General features: G+C 47.2%; 1 protein-coding gene across 3 annotated transcripts in view; it reads right to left on the bottom strand.

Moving 5' to 3' along the window:
• The window catches only part of CEP89 (centrosomal protein 89), a 268,804-nt gene that overhangs the window by 161,874 nt on the left and 88,097 nt on the right, over positions 1 to 18,833 (bottom strand). For all 3 annotated transcript variants that reach the window (XM_063945997.1, XM_063945998.1, XM_063945999.1), the window contains 2 exons: positions 17,426 to 17,644; positions 17,130 to 17,272 (listed from right to left, as the gene is read on the bottom strand). In XM_063945997.1, the coding sequence (XP_063802067.1) occupies positions 17,130 to 17,272; positions 17,426 to 17,644 (362 nt within the window). The remainder of the gene's footprint in view (positions 1 to 17,129; positions 17,273 to 17,425; positions 17,645 to 18,833) is intronic.

The raw sequence follows: 18,833 nt of genomic DNA, 5'->3' as shown, positions 1-18,833 counted from the left end.
AAAGACTGTAATCAAACCCCCTAACGGAGGGTCAGGTGAGGTCGTGTCCACAGGTACGTATGGTATTATACATTACGCACAAACAAATGTACCTCATATTGTAGAATCAATTCAGAATGACGTTACTGGACTTAATCCTGTCAGGGTAATTGCAGTACCAAATGGGAAAACGGACTCTTCAGGAGTCACCCCCGTCAGGAACATCGCCATGTACTGCCCCTTTTCCCGAACAGAATTAAGAACAATTCTGTCTGAATTTCCTGATCCCAGGAAAGACTTAGTTGCTTGTCAAAGATACATTAGAGTGCTAGGACACACTGCAGAGCCAAATAACAAAGATTGGAGGACAGTTTTGAGGGCATGTTTACCCCCCGATGTTGATTCATTGAAATTTATCGCTGATTGTAAACTAGATGAGGAAGTGCCACTAACAAACGAGTATAACCAAGATAATGTAAAAAGAATCAATCTACAGTTGAAAGAATATTTTCCGACAGTAGTAAAGTGGAATAAAATCTTTACAATAAAACAAAAAGAAGGTGAATCCGCATCAGAGTATTTTCACCGGGCTCTGCAGGATATGGCTAGGTACACTGGTATAGATGACATTGAAACTAATGTACACCACAGAGAGGTAGCTGTGTCCGTATTAATGAACAACTTAAAAGACACACTAAAAATTAGGGTACAAACTTCCATACCACATTGGAGAGGTATCTCGGTGGCGGCATTAAGAGAGTCCGCTATCGAGCATGACCGAAATATCCAAAGAACCAGGGAAGCGCAGGGAGAGCGGTTGATGGCACTGAACTTCCAAGCACTAGAGGATGCATCAAGTCGACCGGAATCCCAGGCCCCTAGCACATGGAGAAAGCCAAGGATTTGTTATCATTGTAGAAGAGAAGGGCATTATGCCAGCAACTGTAATAACCCACATAAAGTCAGACCCCCTAGACCAAGAAATGAGCAAAGTTATAACACACAAAATTATAATCAGGGATCATATAGGAAAAATTTTGGCCCACACCCATAATGTGCAGTCAGGAAAGGTGATCATTAGGACTGATGGTAAGCCTGAGGTTATAGTTAATAAATTGGGAGGTCATTCCCTGAAAACACAGGAATGACCGGGTGAAACGTTGTAAATATATCTGTGAAATGTTTCGTTTTCTCTCTCCCCATCTCTGACGATTATTGGTAGGATTCAAACATTGCATACATACTTGGTCTTTGCAGAAGTCTACCAAACCCCAGCATGACCTATCCGCACCAATGTATTCTGGCCAGATACAGACAATGGAATATGGAAGTGCTGGGGGGAGGGACTGCGCAAGGAAACCATTGGACATGTAGATATGACAGCCTGATGATCTGACAGTGTTTTGAAATGTTTGAAAAATGTTTTTTTTTTTCTCTTTTCCTATTGATGGCTATTGTTGATTTAAGTAATATGCACATGCACATAAATTGTTCTCTCTCTTTGTTTTTTTTGCTGTTGTTGTTTTCTCTCTCTTCTCACTCATGCTTTCATGTTTTAAAGATGGTATGTCACCCATCAGTTAGACAAATGGTAATGCAAGATTTTTGCTCCTTACAGAAAGATCGCTGGTTTGGAGGGAATATTGCATCACCAGAATGTTCGTTTGGAAGACTGAGAGACAGCACCTTTGAGAAGACAGCAGAACAAGAAGAACAACAAGACGAGAGAACTAATTATCGTAACAAGTTTCTCTCCCCCTCAAACTGATTTTCTGTACCCCCATTACAAATTTCTTCTTTTCTCCTCCTGTAAGATGGACTTGCCCCAAGAGACTGTGATCTGGATTTTCCTGTTGACCATGATGTTGACCAGAGCAGTCTGTTCCGGTGAGAGTATCAGTGAGGTCGTGAAAGGATCCAGAAAGGTCCTGATGATAAAGATGGAGGTGTAAATTTCCAATAGCAACCCAATCACCAAGCAAAGGCGAGTACCGGAAACGATCTAGCAGCCATGTTATTTGTAAACATTTTTCTTTTAAGGATTATTAGCTGAAGAAAACTGTATCTGTAGGCTCTGTGATAATGTCATTGAGGATGGGTGTATTAAGAAATGCCAATCCAGTTTTAATATCCATATGGACCGGCATCCCTTGAGTGACTTTCACTCTTTAGTGGGTAGTGTGCTTAATAAAACAGATTGTTGGGTATGCTCTCAAGTACCTCAAGGTCACAGAAAATCAGGGCTAGTACCATTTCCTTTAACGTTAGGGGAGGTACTTGAGTTAAATGGTGGGAGACCGGTGGACCGGAGGTTTAATATCTCCAGCCCTCCTAGTTTGAAGCTCCACCAATACCATGTGGATAGGTCCCTATTATGTTTCAACATCTCCAATCCCCGAAAGCCGGGAAATTGGGAAGTGTCATGGAGTAATCAAACCATGACCTTTTCGCATAGAGCAGATAGAATGCCTACAGATACAGAGCTTATACGCCACATAGCCAGTAGAGGAAAATCTTTCCGGTATAGGTACACCTTAGGAAATAGAATTACGAGAGTTGGAGAAGTATCACCAGGATACTGTGCACATATCGTACAACCTGATACGTGTACTAAGCAGATGGAAGAATTAGGGTTAGGAGATTTCACCTGGAAGGTGTGTAATATGGTTATGTCCTACTCCGTCCCATATGTCCTCCCCGATGATGCATATTTCATATGCGGGAGAAAGGCGTACAAGTGGCTTGCCCCAAACTCTGAAGGATTGTGTTATATTGGAAAAGTACTGCCTGAAGTAATGACTGTATCACATGACAAAATGAAAGACATACACCGTGGTGCCCAAGCTCCTTATACTCACACCCATTACGAGCACGTTGTTAAAAGGCACCTGATAGAGAAGACAGAGCATCCGGCCTCTGATCTGATAAGTGAATCCACCGGGATTCAATTCTTAATCGCGTTAGATTTCACCCGCACCGCTAGAGGAGTGCTGAATTATAAATACATATCGGCGCTCGCAAATTTGTTAGATAATATCACTGAAATGTATGATGACACGTTTAGATATACTGGAAGGGAACTTCAAGCTTATAAAACAGAACTGGTGCAGCATAGAATGGTTCTTAATTACCTCACAGCAGTGACAGGTGGATATTGTGTTACATTGGCAACACAGTACGGCGTGAAGTGTTGCACGTATATCACGAATAACACAGAGGATCCGGTCGAGGTCATAGACCAAAAGATGGACGATATTCTCCAATTGAAGTGGGAATTTCGCAGGAGACACAATCTCACTCTTGCTGCTGTAGGTAATGAGCTGACTGGTTGGGTGTCATGGTTGAACCCGCGAAATTGGTTTTCTGGTTTAGGAGACTGGGCTCAAGGAGTCATAATGGATGTTGGGAAGTTTCTCCTATGTATCTTAGGTGTTGTCATATCGATTGGATTGATATTTAGATGCGGTCAGGCTTTAATGAAGTGCAATCATCGTAGGGTAATGAGTTTAAGGAGTGAGGAAACTGTAATTAACCTGGACTTGATTTATGACCCAAATGTAGAAACAATGATGTGATGAAAATGTGATTTCTACGGTCCGTTTCTTTCACCTGTTTTTCCGTTTGCTCCAAGGTAACAAGACCCACTTGGACGAGGAATTTGACGAGACGATATACAGACAACGGATTGACCAAAGAAGAAGTTTTGACCACTTTAGATACGGACATTTGATGAACTTTGCCATGGATCCCCAGTTTCCCTAGAATTCTTAAACTCACGCTAGCCCAACATTTTTGTAAATCTATTGGCATTGACAAAGCTTTTTGCTCGCACCTAATGGGCAAAACAGCGCAAAGAAGACGACTTTCAACTGATACCGAACAAAACCTCAATCGACGACTGTACATTTACCTGACATAGAATACCACCGCATTTACCGTAATTATGTCTTTTCTTCATTTCTACAACCCACAGGTAATGACACACATAGTCGATAGGGAATACAGGCACAGATATCAGCAATCACATATCTCCCCCATTCATGTATCATCAACTAAAATGTGCTTCCCCATTTTGTTACAACCAAAACCGAAAAGAGCTCGGTAAAGTTTGACAGCCCATCCACAGACCCGTACCACGGGATAAGAAGGAATTCAAATGTATACTTCGCAATACCTCGAAGCTTGATTTAAAACACGTACGGCACGATGATACATGACCCCCAAGCACGGATTCATACACACATGCTTCTGCTATCACACTAGGTCATGCCCTTTTCCTACCATCTCTCCTCCCTTACCCAACCATGTAAATGTATTAACCCCTAACATATATTTTTCTCTTTTTGAAATGTTTTCAGAAGGTGGCAGTTATTATTGACTGCCAAAGGGTGGACTGTCAAAGTCAGAAAAATATCTCTACACACACTGCCATATTTGCACCTCATACTGGTCCGCGCTGCGCATGCGTACGCTCTCCCGTACGTGCACATACTCACAGTCGCGGGCACCCGCAGGCGCACGGTATGCGTATTTACGGTAGAGTTTATGTAATCGTAGCGTGCGACTCATTCGTTACATATTTTCAGTAATAATGTATTTTGTAGATCATGGTCCCTTTGATAGATTCTGAAAGTTTGGTTAATATAGAATGTTCATGAACAGAGAAATCCCTCTTTGTTTGATACGAAGGGTCAGACAGGAGTAATACAGTGGTGTTTAGTATCCATCGGAAGAATATTTAATTAGAAATATTCCGGTGTTGGTTTGAAGCAGATCAGTCGCTCGTGCGAATAGTTATGGACATAAGAAGTTTATGTCCATTTACTATTATTTGTTCTTACTTAGTCATGCGGCGGGAAACCCAGTATCCCACCCACCTGAACAGTTGGAAACAGTCACAGCCCACCAGTATGAATCAACCTATGACCTTTTGTTATAATGCGAAGCCGAATTCCTGTGTCCAATGAACAATGAGATTGTAGGGACCATTGAATTGTATTGTGTGTGGAGCATAAATAAGACAAGCCTGTGGCATCCAGGACTCACTTCTCTTCAAACGGTTCTCATTGCTGATAATCGGGAGCTGGATGTCCAGAGGCGCTTGCGATCGTTTCCCCTTGTGCGTAAGTTTTCTCCGCAGTCATATTGTCTTGATGTTATTATGAGCCATCTCTCTCTCCTCTCTTTTTCCCTTATTTTCCCTTGATTGTATTGTATTGTATTGTATGGTATTTCCTGTGTAGTTATTTGGTTAGTTAGTCTATGTTATATTGTAGTGTATGCTTTGTAATGTGATTCTTTTGCAAGTATAATAGTCATAATACATATAATAGGTTTTGGACCCTAAGCCCAGGTATCTGTGTATTTCTTATAGTGTTAAGTATTCCCTGAGCGTCGGTGACGCCCAAGCAGCTTTGTAGTTAATCAGATTACACCAGGTTGCATTTACACTCTAACACCACACTAAGGTTTACTGTATATTTCGCTGTTAATGGTATAGATATAAAGGTTTAACGTTGTAAGCGTCTGCACCGCTGGTGATCTCCTCGTGGTCCCGAGCGTCCGCTACGCTATAGCGAATCATTACGTTAGTCGGCAGCCAATAGCGTGCCTGCCTGTGATCTCTGGGCCGTAAGCGAACGTGACGCTTGAGCGTCTCGACTACGGTTGAGCGATCGTTACGCAACTGGCGTACCCTTACGGTACTTCTTACGTAGATAGCGTACAGTGTTCTTAGACCTCTTAAAGTGTTTTATATACGATAAATATTTAGCTTTATCAATACCAAAGCTCCCAAACGGGCGGGAGAGTGCGGATGACTCTGCAGCACCGAATGAGAGAACTCAAGGTCCTCCTCAGCCAGGGTATCAAATTTGTAGAATTTTGCAAACGTGTTTGCCCCTGACCAAGTAGCAGCTCGGCAAAGTTGTAAAGCCGAGACCCCTCGGGCAGCCGCCCAAGAAGAGCCCACTTTCCTCGTGGAATGGGCTTTTACAGATTTAGGCTGCGGCAGGCCAACCACAGAATGCGCAAGCTGAATTGTGCTACAAATCCAGCGAGCAATAGTCTGCTTTGAAGCAGGAGCACCCAGCTTGTTGGGTGCATACAGGATAAATAGCGAGTCAGTCTTCCTGACTCCAGCCGTCCTGGAAACATAAATTTTCAGGGCCCTGACTACGTCCAGGTTCTTGGAGTCCTCCAAGTCCCTAGTAGCCGCAGGCACCACGATAGGTTGGTTCAAGTGAAAAGATGATACCACCTTAAAAAGAAACTGGGGACGAGTCCTCAATTCTGCCCTATCCATATGGAAAATCAGATAAGGGCTTTTACATGACAAAGCCGCCAATTCACACACGCCTTGCCGAAGCTAAGGCCAAAAGCATGACCACTTTCCACGTGAGATATTTTAAATCCACAGTTTTGAGTGGCTCAAACCAATGTGACTTTAGGAAACCCAACACCACGTTGAGGTCCCACGGTGCCACTGGAGGCACAAAAGGAGGCTGAATATGCAGCACTCCCTTGACAAATGTCTGAACTTCAGGCAGTGAAGCCAATTCTTTTTGGAAGAAAATCGACAGAGCCGAAATCTGGACCTTAATGGAACCCAGTTTTAGGCCCATAGTCACCCCTGACTGTAGGAAGTGCAGAAATCGACCTAGCTGGAATTCCTCCGTTGGGGCCTTCCTGGCCTCACACCACGCAACATATTTTCGCCATATGCGGTGATAATGTTGTACGGTTACATCTTTCCTAGCTTTAATGAGCGTAGGAATGACTTCCTCCGGAATACACTTTTCTTTTAGGATCCGGTGTTCAACCGCCATGCCGTCAAACGCAGCCGCGGTAAGTCTTGGAACAGACAGGGCCCCTGCAGCAGCAGGTCCTGTCTGAGCGGCAGAGGCCATGGGTCCTCTGAGATTAATTCTTGAAGTTCCGGGTACCAAGACCTTCTTGGCCAATCTGGAACAATGAGAATAGTTCTTACTCCTCTTTTCCTTATTATCCTCAGTACCTTGGGTATGAGAGGAAGAGGGGGGAACACATAAACCGACCGGTACACCCACGGTGTCACTAGAGCGTCCACAGCTATCGCCTGAGGGTCTCTTGACCTGGCGCAATATTTTTCTAGCTTTTTGTTTAAGCGGGACGCCATCATGTCCACCTGTGGCCTTTCCCAACGGTTTACAATCAGTTGGAAGACTTCTGGATGAAGTCCCCACTTTCCCGGGTGGAGGTCGTGCCTGCTAAGGAAGTATGCTTCCCAGTTGTACACTCCCGGAATGAACACTGCTGACAGTGCTAACACGTGATTTTCCGCCCATCGGAGAATCTTTGTGGCTTCTGCCATCGCTGTCCTGCTTCTTGTGCCGCCCTGTCGGTTTACATGGGCGACTGCCGTGATGTTGTCTGACTGGATCAGCACCGGCTGGTTTTGAAGCAGGGGCTTTGCCTGACTTAGGGCATTGTAAATGGCCCTCAGTTCCAGAACATTTATGTGTAGGGAAGTCTCCTGACTTGACCAAAGTCCTTGGAAGTTACTTCCCCGTGTGACTGCCCCCCAGCCTCAAAGGCTGGCATCCGTGGTTACCAGGACCCAGTCCTGTATGCCGAATCTGCGGCCCTCTCTGAGATGAGCACTCTGCAGCCACCACAGCAGAGACACCCTGGTCCTTGGAGACAGGGTTATCAACCGATGCATTTGAAGATGCGATCCGGACCATTGGTCCAACAGGTCCCACTGAAAGGTTCTGGCATGGAACCTGCCGAATGGAATTGCTACGTAGGAAGCTACCATCTTTCCCAGGACTCGCGTGCAGTGACGCACCGACACCTGTTTTGGTTTCAGGAGGCCTCTGACTAGAGATGACAGCTCCTTGGCTTTCTCCTCTGGGAGAAACACTTTTTTCTGGACTGTGTCCAGAATCATCCCCAGGAATAGTAGACGTGTCGCCGGAACCAGCTGTGACTTTGGAATATTCAGAATCCAACCGTGCTGGTGTAGCACCTCCTGAGATAATGCTACGCCGTCCAACAACTGCTCTCTGGACCTCGCCTTTATCAGGAGATCGTCCAAGTATGGGATAATTAAAAATAAGAATTTACTTACCGATAATTCTATTTCTCGGAGTCCGTAGTGGATGCTGGGGTTCCTGAAAGGACCATGGGGAATAGCGGCTCCGCAGGAGACAGGGCACAAAAGTAAAGCTTTCCGATCAGGTGGTGTGCACTGGCTCCTCCCCCTATGACCCTCCTCCAAGCCAGTTAGGTACTGTGCCCGGACGAGCGTACACAATAAGGGAGGAATTTTGAATCCCGGGTAAGACTCATACCAGCCACACCAATCACACCGTACAACTTGTGATCTAAACCCAGTTAACAGTATGATAACAGCGGAGCCTCTGAACAGATGGCTCACAACAATAATAACCCGATTTTTGTAACTATGTACAAGTATTGCAGATAATCCGCACTTGGGATGGGCGCCCAGCATCCACTACGGACTCCGAGAAATAGAATTATCGGTAAGTAAATTCTTATTTTCTCTATCGTCCTAGTGGATGCTGGGGTTCCTGAAAGGACCATGAGGATTATACCAAAGCTCCCAAACGGGCGGGAGAGTGCGGATGACTCTGCAGCACCGAATGAGAGAACTCCAGGTCCTCCTTAGCCAGGGTATCAAATTTGTAGAATTTAGCAAACGTGTTTGCCCCTGACCAAGTAGCTGCTCGGCAAAGTTGTAAAGCCGAGACCCCTCGGGCAGCCGCCCAAGATGAGCCCACCTTCCTTGTGGAATGGGCATTTACATATTTTGGCTGTGGCAGGCCTGCCACAGAATGTGCAAGCTGAATTGTATTACACATCCAACTAGCAATAGTCTGCTTAGAAGCAAGAGCACCCAGTTTGTTGGGTGCATACAGGATAACAGCAAATCAGTTTTCCTGACTCCAGCCGTCCTGGAACATATTTTCAGGGCCCTGACAACATCTAGCAACTTGGAGTCCTCCAAGTCCCTAGTAGGTGCAAGGCACCATAATAAGCTGGTTCAGGTGAAACACTGACACCACCTTAGGGAGAGAACTGGGGACGAGTCCGCAGCTCTGCCCTGTCCGAATGGACAAACAGATATGGGCTTTTTTGAGAAAAAACCACCCATTTGACACTCGCCTGGTCCAGGCCAGGGCCAAGAGCATGGTCACTTTTCATGTGAGATGCTTCAAATCCACAGATTTGACTGGTTTTAAACCAATGTGATTTGAGGAATCCCAGAACTACGTTGAGATCCCACAGTGCCACTGGAGGCACAAAAGGGGGTTGTATATGCAATACTCCCTTGACAAACTTCTGGACTTCAGGAACTGAAGCCAATTCTTTCTGGAAGAAAATCGACAGGGCCGAAATTTGAACCTTAATGGACCCCAATTTGAGGCCCATAGACACTCCTGTTTGCAGGAAATGCAGGAAACGACCGAGTTGAAATTTCTTTGTGGGGCCTTCCTGGCCTCACACCACGCAACATATTTTCGCCACATGTGGTGATAATGTTGTGCGGTCACCTCCTTTCTGGCTTTGACCAGGGTAGGAATGACCTCTTCCGGAATGCCTTTTTCCCTTAGGATCCGGCTTTCCACCGCCATGCCGACAAAACGCAGCTGCGGTAAGTCTTGGAACAGACATGGTACTTGCTGAAGCAAGTCCCTTCTTAGCGGCAGAGGCCATAAGACCTCTGTAAGCATCTCTTGAAGTTCCGGGTACCAAGTCCTTCTTGGCCAATCCGGAGCCATGAGTATAGTTCTTACTCCTCTACGTCTTATAATTCTCAGCACCTTAGGTATGAGAAGCAGAGGAGGGAACACATACACCGACTGGTACACCCACGGTGTTACCAGAACGTCCACAGCTATTGCCTGAGGGTCTCTTGACCTGGCGCAATACCTGTCCCGTTTTTTGTTCAGACGGGACGCCATCATGTCCACCTTTGGTATTTCCCAACGGTTTACAATCATGTGGAAAAAACTTCCCGATGAAGTTTCCACTCTCCCGGGTGGAGGTCGTGCCTGCTGAGGAAGTCTGCTTCCCAGTTTCCATTCCCGGGATGAAACACTGCTGACAGTGCTATCACATGATTTTCCGCCCAGCGAAAAGTCCTTGCAGTTTTTGCCATTGCCCTCCTGCTTCTTGTGTCGCCCTGTCTGTTTACGTGGGCGACTGCCGTGATGTTTTTCCCACTGGATCAATACCGGCTGACCTTGAAGCAGAGGTCTTGCTAAGCTTAGAGCATTATAAATTTACCCTTAGCTCCAGTATATTTATGTGGAGAAAAGTCTCCAGACTTGATCACACTCCCTGGAAATTTTTTCCTTGTGTGACTGCTCCCCAGCCTCTCGGGCTGGGCTCCGTGGTCACCAGCATCCAATCCTGAATGCCGAATCTGCGGCCCTCTAGAAGATGAGCACTCTATAACCACCACAGGAGAGACACCCTTGTCCTTGGATATAGGGTTATCCGCTGATGCATCTGAAGATGCGATCCGGACCATTTGTCCAGCAGATCCCACTGAAAAGTTCTTGCGTGAAATCTGCCGAATGGAATTGCTTCGTAGGAAGCCACCATTTTTACCAGGACCCTTGTGCAATGATGCACTGTTTTTAGGAGGTTCCTGACTAGCTCGGATAACTCCCTGGCTTTCTCTTCCGGGAGAAACACCTTTTTCTGGACTGTGTCCAGAATCATCCCTAGGCACAGCAGACGTGTCGTCGGGATCAGCTGCGATTTTGGAATATTTAGAATCCACCCGTGCTGTTGTAGCAGTATCCTAGATAGTGCTACTCCGACCTCCAACTGTTCCCTGGACTATGCCCTTATCAGGAGATCGTCCAAGTAAGGGATAATTAAGACGCCTTTTCTTCGAAGAAGAATCATCATTTCGGCCATTACCTTGGTAAAGACCCGGGGTGCCGTGGACAATCCAAACGGCAGCGTCTGAAACTGATAGTGACAGTTCTGCACCACGAACCTGAGGTACCCTTAGTGAGAAGGGCAAATTTGGGACATAGAGGTAAGCATCCCTGATGTCCCGGGACACTATATAGTCCCCTTCTTCCTGGTTCGTTATCACTGCTCTGAGTGACTCCATCTTGATTTGAACCTTTGTAAGTGTTCAAAAAATTTTTTAGAATAAGTCTCACCTAGCCTTCTGGCTTCAGTACCACAATATAGTGTGGAATAATACCCCTTTTCTTGTAGTAGGAGGGGTAATTTAATTATCACCTGCTGGGAATACAGCTTGTGAATTTTTTCCCATACTGCCTCCTTGTCGGAGGGAGACCATGGTAAAGCAGACTTCAGGAGCCTGCGAAGGGGAAACGTCTCGACATTCCAATCTGTACCCCTGGGATACTACTTGTAGGATCCAGGGGTCCTGTACGGTCTCAGCGCCATGCTGAGAACTTGTCAGAAGCGGTGGAACGCTTCTGTTCCTGGGAATGGGCTGCCTGCTGCAGTCTTCTTCCCTTTCCTCTATCCCTGGGCAGATATGATCTTATAGGGACGAAAGGACTGAGGCTGAAAAGACTGTGTCTTTTTCTGCAGAGATGTGACTTAGGGTAAAAACGGTGGATTTTCCAGCAGTTGCCGTGGCCACCAGATCCGATGGACCGACCCCAAATAACTCCTCTTCCTTTATACGGCAATACACCTTTGTGCCGTTTGGAATCTGCATCACCTGACCACTGTCGTGTCCATAACATCTTCTGGCAGTTATGGACATCGCATTTACTCTTGATGCCAGAGTGCAAATATCTCTCTGTGCATCTCGCATATATAGAAATGCATCCTTTAAATGCTCTATAGTCAATAAAATACTGTCCCTGTCAAGGGTATCAATATTTTTAGTCAGGGAATCCGACCAAGCCACCCCAGCTCTGCACATCCAGGCTGAGGCGATCGCTGGTCGCAGTATAACACCAGTATGTGTGTATATACTTTTTATGATATTTTCCAGCCTCCTGTCAGCTGGTCCTTGAGGACGGCCCTATCTATAGACGGTACCGCCACTTGTTTTGATAAGCGTGTGAGCGCCTTATCCACCCTAAGGGGTGTTTCCCAACGCGCCCTAACTTCTGGCGGGAAAGGGTATACCGCCCATAATTTTCTATCGGGGGGAACCCACGCATCATCACACACTTTATTTAATTTATCTGATTCAGGAAAAACTATGGTAGTTTTTTCACATCCCACATAATACCCTCTTTTGTGGTACTTGTAGTATCAGAAATATGTAACACCTCCTTCATTGCCTTTAACGTGTGGCCCTAATAAGGAATACGTTTGTTTATTCACCGTCGACACTGGATTCAGTGTCCCTGTCTGTGTCTGTGTCGACCGACTAAAGTAAACGGGCGTTTTAAAAACCCCTGACGGTGTTTTTGAGACGTCTGGACCGGTACTAATTGTTTGTCGGCCGTCTCATGTCGTCAACCGACCTTGCAGCGTGTTGACATTATCACGTAATTTCCTAAATAAGCCATCCATTCCGGTGTCGACTCCCTAGAGAGTGACATCACCATTACAGGCAATTGCTCCGCCTCCTCACCAACATCGTCCTCCTACATGTCGACACACACGTACCGACACACAGCACACACACAGGGAATGCTCTGATAGAGGACAGGACCCACTAGCCCTTTGGAGAGATAGAGGGAGAGTTTGCCAGCACACACCAAAAACGCTATAATTATATAGGGACAACCTTATATAAGTGTTTTCCCTTATAGCATTTTTTATATATTTCTAACGCCAAATTAGTGCCCCCCCTCTCTGTTTTAACCCTGTTTCTGTAGTGCAGTGCAGGGGAGAGCCTGGGAGCCTTCCCTCCAGCCTTTCTGTGAGGGAAAATGGCGCTGTGTGCTGAGGAGATAGGCCCCGCCCCTTTTTCGGCGGCCTCGTCTCCCGCTCTTAACGGATTCTGGCAGGGGTTAAATATCTCCATATAGCCTCCGGAGGCTATATGTGAGGTATTTTTAGCCAAAATAGGTATTCATTTGCCTCCCAGGGCGCCCCCCTCCCAGCGCCCTGCACCCTCAGTGACTGCCGTGTGAAGTGTGCTGAGAGGAAAATGGCGCACAGCTGCAGTGCTGTGCGCTACCTTTAGAAGACTGAGGAGTCTTCTGCCGCCGATTCTGGACCACTTCTTACTTCAGCATCTGCAAGGGGGCCGGCGGCAAGGCTCCGGTGACCATCCAGGCTGTACCTGTGATCGTCCCTCTGGAGCTGATGTCCAGTAGCCAAGAAGCCAATCCATCCTGCACGCAGGTGAGTTCACTTCTTCTCCCCTAAGTCCCTCGTTGCAGTGATCCTGTTGCCAGCAGGACTCACTGTAAAGTAAAAAACCTAAGCTAAACTTTTCTAAGCAGCTCTTTAGGAGAGCCACCTAGATTGCACCCTTCTCGGCCAGGCACAAAAATCTAACTGGCTTGGAGGAGGGTCATAGGGGGAGGAGCCAGTGCACACCACCTGATCGGAAAGCTTTACTTTTGTGCCCTGTCTCCTGCGGAGCCGCTATTCCCCATGGTCCTTTCAGGAACCCCAGCATCCACTAGGACGATAGAGAAACTCCCTTTTTCCGAAGGAGTATCATCATTTCGGCCATTACCTTGGTAAATACCCTCGGTGCCGTGGACAGGCCGAACGGCAACGTCTGGAATTGGTAATGACAATCCTGTACCACAAATCTGAGGTACTCCTGGTGAGGATGGTAAATGGGGACATGCAGGTAAGCATCCTTGATGTCCAGAGATACCATGTAATCCCCCTCTTCCAGGCTTGCAATAACCGCCCTGAGCGATTCCATCTTGAACTTGAATTTTCTTAAATATGTGTTCAAGGATTTCAAATTTAAAATGGGTCTCACCGAACCGTCCGGTTTCGGTACCACAAACATTGTTGAATAGTAACCCCGTCCTTGTTGAAGTAGGGGCACCTTGACTATCACCTGCTGGGAATACAGCTTGTGAATTGCCTCTAACACAGCCTCCCTTTCTGAGGGAGTCGTTGGTAAGGCAGATTTGAGGAAACGGCGGGGGGGAGGGAATGTCTCGAATTCCAGCCTGTACCCCTTAGATACCACTTGAAGGATCCTGGGATCTACTTGTGAGCGAGCCCACTGATTGCTGAAGTTTTTGAGACGGGCCCCCACCGTACCTGGCACCGCCTGTTGAGCCCCAGCGTCATGCGGCGGATTTAGCAGAGGAAGCGGGGGAGGACTTTTGTTCCTGGGAAGTGGCTGTATGCTGCAGCTTTTTTCCCCTACCTCTGCCTCTGGGCAGAAAGGACGCGCCTCTACCCCGCCTGCTCTTTTGGGGGCGAAAGGACTGTACCTGATAATACGGTGCTTTCTTTGGTTGTGAGGGGACATGTGGCAAAAATGCTGACTTCCCAGCCGTTGCTGTGGACACTAGGTCCGAAAGACCATCCCCGAACAACTCCTCACCCTTATAAGGCAAAACTTCCATGTGCCTTTTAGAATCTGCATCACCTGTCCACTGCCGGGTCCATAACCCTCTCCTGGCAGAAATGGACAGTGCACTTATTTTAGATGCCAGCCGGCAAATATCCCTCTGTGCATCTCTCATGTATAAGACTGCGTCTTTAATATGCTCTACGTTTAGCAATATAGTGTCCCTGTCTAGGGTGTCAATGTTTTCTGACAGGGAGTCTGACCATGCAGCTGCAGCACTGCACATCCATGCTGAAGCAATAGCTGGTCTCAGTATAATACCAGTGTGCGTATATATAGCCTTCAGGAGAGCCTCCTGCTTTCTGTCAGCAGGTTCCTTTAGGGCGGCCGTATCCTGGGACGGTAGTGCCACCTTTTTTGATAAGCGCGTAAGTGCTTTATCCACCCTAGGGGGTGTTTCCCAACGTGACCTATCCTCTGGCGGGAAAGGGTACGCCATTAGTAATTTTTTTGAAATTACCAATTTTTTATCGGGGGAAGCCCACGCTACTTCACACACTTCATTTAATTCTTCAGAAGGGGGAAAAACTACTGGTAGTTTTTTCTCCCCAAACATAATACCCTTTTTTGTGGTACCTGGGGTCACCTCAGAAATGTGTAAAACATTTTTCATTGCCTCAATCATATAACGAGTGGCCCTATTGGACATTACATTAGGCTCTTCGTCGTCGACACTGGTATCAGTATCCGTGTCGACATCTGTGTGTGCCATCTGAGGTAGCGGGCGTTTTAGAGCCCCTGATGACCTTTGAGACGTCTGGGCAGGCACCGGCTGAGAAGCCGGCTGCCCCGCATTTGGCATGTCGTCAAATTTTTTATGTAAGGAGTCGACACTTTTGCGTAATTCCTTCCACAAGTCCATCCACTCCGGTGTCTGCCCCGCAGGGGGTGACAACACATTTATAGGCACCTGCTCCTCCTCCACATAAGCCTCATCAAACATGTCGACACAGCCGTACCGACACACCGCACACACACAGGGAATGCTCTGACAGAAGACAGGACCCCACAAAGCCCTTTGGGGAGACAGAGAGAGAGTATGCCAGCACACACCAGAGCGCTATATAACACAGGGATTAACTAAATTATATCCCCTTATAGCTGCTATATGTATATTGCGCCTAAATTTAGTGCCCCCCCCTCTCTTTTTAACCCTTTCTGTAGTGTAGACTGCAGGGGAGAGCCAGGGAGCTTCCTTCCAGCGGAGCTGTGAGGGAGAAATGGCGCCAGTGTGCTGAGGGAGATAGCTCCGCCCCTTTTTCGGCTGACTTTTCTCCCGCTTTTTTATGGATTCTGGCAGGGGTAATTACCACATATATAGCCTCTGGGGCTATATATTGTGATATATTTGCCAGCCAAGGTGTTTTTATTGCTGCTCAGGGCGCCCCCCCCCCCCAGCGCCCTGCACCCTCAGTGACCGGAGTGTGAAGTGTGTATGAGGAGCAATGGCGCACAGCTGCAGTGCTGTGCGCTACCTTGGTGAAGACTGATGTCTTCTGCCGACGATTTTCCGGATTCTTCTTGCTTCTGGCTCTGTAAGGGGGCCGGCGGCGCGGCTCCGGGACCGAACATCAATGGCCGGTTCCATGCGGTCGATCCCTCTGGAGCTAATGGTGTCCAGTAGCCTAAGAAGCCCAAACTACCACCTGTTAGGTAGGTTCGCTTCTTCTCCCCTTAGTCCCTCGCTGCAGTGAGTCTGTTGCCAGCAGGTCTCACTGAAAATAAAAAACCTAAAATATACTTTCTCTATAGGAGCTCAGGAGAGCCCCTAGTGTGCATCCAGCTCAGCCGGGCACAAGAATCTAACTGAAGTCTGGAGGAGGGTCTTAGTGGGAGGAGCCAGTGCACACCAGGTAGTCCTAAATCTTTCTTAGCTGTGCCCAGTCTCCTGCGGAGCCGCTATTCCCCATGGTCCTTACGGAGTCCCCAGCATCCACTAGGACGTCAGAGAAATAATATTATGTTCCAACTCTTGAAACGACTTTGTAGTGTGTTTATAAAATGAATTGGTGAGTGCGGGCGTGTGGCTCAGCCCTGCGCGTTCCTGGAACGTGTAAATGGCGCTACGCTCACAGCAGAGAATCTTCTGCATCATTCAGCACTCAAAACCGCCGCCCAAGCTGCCCGCCGAGCGAGAGCAACCGGTCATTCAGCGATCAATAGGATGCGGCGGCTGTCGATGGGGAGGCGGGGCAGAGGGTCGTTGTCGCAGCGTTTTCGTGGGTGTGATCTGGACAACGCAGGCATGTCTGGACTGTATTCGGCGCGGCTGCGTGCAGTCACACGTAGCTGCTGCGGAAAAAAAATGGCGCCACACCGCCTGCCAGCGCAGCAAGGCAGCGCCGGCAGTGGTCAACCACAAATCGATGCATTCATCTGGTGAATAACACCCATATCCCATACTGGGCAGGCACTGTTACACTATCCTCCTAATTCCACAGTCTATTTATCGAAGCTTCTGATGTTTTAGTAAATTGTGGCTAAAAGACTCCAGAATACATCTATAGCCTGTAACATAGTGCAATCTCATCATCGTTATGGGACAGAGAAGATAAACATGGCGGTATCGAAGCCAATGCACAGATTCTTCCATACACTTAATGATTTGATGCGGCAGAACCACAGGCAGTACCTCTTCCTTGGACAAAGGGCGATACTTGGTCTGGTAGCGGCTCAGCTCCACGTTCAGCCGGTGGATCGTCATATTTAAAGCGTCGTTATCGTCCACTAGTTCCTGTGCCTGCTCCCTCAGGGAGAACAGTTCCGCTGCCTGCGCTAAGAGCCAAGGACAAGAAACAGAGCGCATCAGGCGTTACCGTAACATATGACATACAGTTTCACTACGCACCATTCCATATAACATTCTGTGATGGCTACCACCCGCAACCCAATATACGTGCTAACCCTAGGTGTCAGCGTGCCGCTTACCTTCTCCTTGTGACGTCCGGCAGATCTCTGCCAGCTCCTTCTTTTCACTCTTCAGATTCTTCAGCTTCACCCGCATGGATTTTATCTTCTCCCTCATCGCCTCCACCTGACCACTCAGCTCCCGATTTTGGCTGGTCAGCTGCAGATTTGCAGCCCGCAAATGACCGTCCTCGTCCTGTTTTATTTCAAATGAGCTTGGCTTCAGAGTCTCAGGTAGACCTGTACAATGTAGAACGCAGAGGTATCAGTGATCGCCGTACAGGAATAACGCCGTAATAATCCTCCCAATGCAGACGCCTCACTGTGTACATGAATACTGCAAGTGGGGAGTGGGAGAATGTTAACTGGCAGCTCCATGTAGAAGACTTTATATCACTTGTACAGTTAAGTCAATTAAAGATCATATAACTGAATGTGATGCAGTCAAGATGGCAGCTGAAGGAATCCCGCCAGCTGCCAGGATGACAACGCCGGAATGCTGGCAGAATCAGGAGACAGACACCGGAATCACCAGCCGGCATCCCGAACGTAAGTATAGCAAGTGGGTTTGGCATCACCGGGGGAAGGAGGTTTGTGCTCTAAGGATGGAGTGTTAGTGTTCGGCTGCGGGGAGGGGAGGAGAGAGGGGAGGGGGGTAGGATGGGTTTGGTTTAGGCACCACCTGTGGGAGGTTAGGGTCAAGCCGCAACAGGGGAGGTAAGGGTTAGGCTGCAGGAAGGGAGGGTTAGGAGGCAGTGGAGAGGGGGTAACACTAACTATTGGGATGCAGGACTATACAACTATCGGGAAGCGCGCAGTCGGTATTCTGACCGCCGGTATCCCGTGCGTCGGCAAATCATACTGAACCCAATTGAATAGATCTGTGGAAGGCGCAAAAAAAACCCATCACCGTGCCGGAACATTTTCCAGACAACCGCAACAGTCTGACAACTGGTTTGTGAGTAATTGGCCTTAAAAAAAGAAGTTATTTGGAAATGTATAGGATTATTAGGCTACGTTACGATTAGGCGTTTGTACCCTAAATAGGGAAACTAAAGAAAAGGTTTTACTTCCTGCAGGTTATTCAAGTTTAAATTGTAAGTTTAATGGTCATATCATTAAGTATTGGGCAAGTAATATATTATATGATATTTGTTACTAATTCTAAACAAAGCAAAAAAAATAAAAATGACTTTGAAAATGAAAAAAGAAACGTAAAATAAGTCTGAGAAACAGCGTCTGGGGCAGATGTTACTGCTGTAACTCCAATAGGGATCATCACTCCTGATAGAATAACGGAGCAGTATAGGAAACCGTATACAAGAGGTCCTGGAACGATTATCACTTTGAGAAGCTGCAAAACAATAGAGAAGTAAGTACTGCTGTTCTGTATAGACACTGGCAGCATACGGCAGAACCACCACAAAAT

The sequence above is a fragment of the Pseudophryne corroboree genome, chromosome 11 (genome assembly GCF_028390025.1).
Source record: "Pseudophryne corroboree isolate aPseCor3 chromosome 11, aPseCor3.hap2, whole genome shotgun sequence".
Taxonomy (NCBI): Eukaryota; Metazoa; Chordata; class Amphibia; order Anura; family Myobatrachidae; genus Pseudophryne; species Pseudophryne corroboree.
Note: the sequence above shows the minus strand (reverse complement) of the source record. Positions and strands in the feature narration are given on the sequence as shown.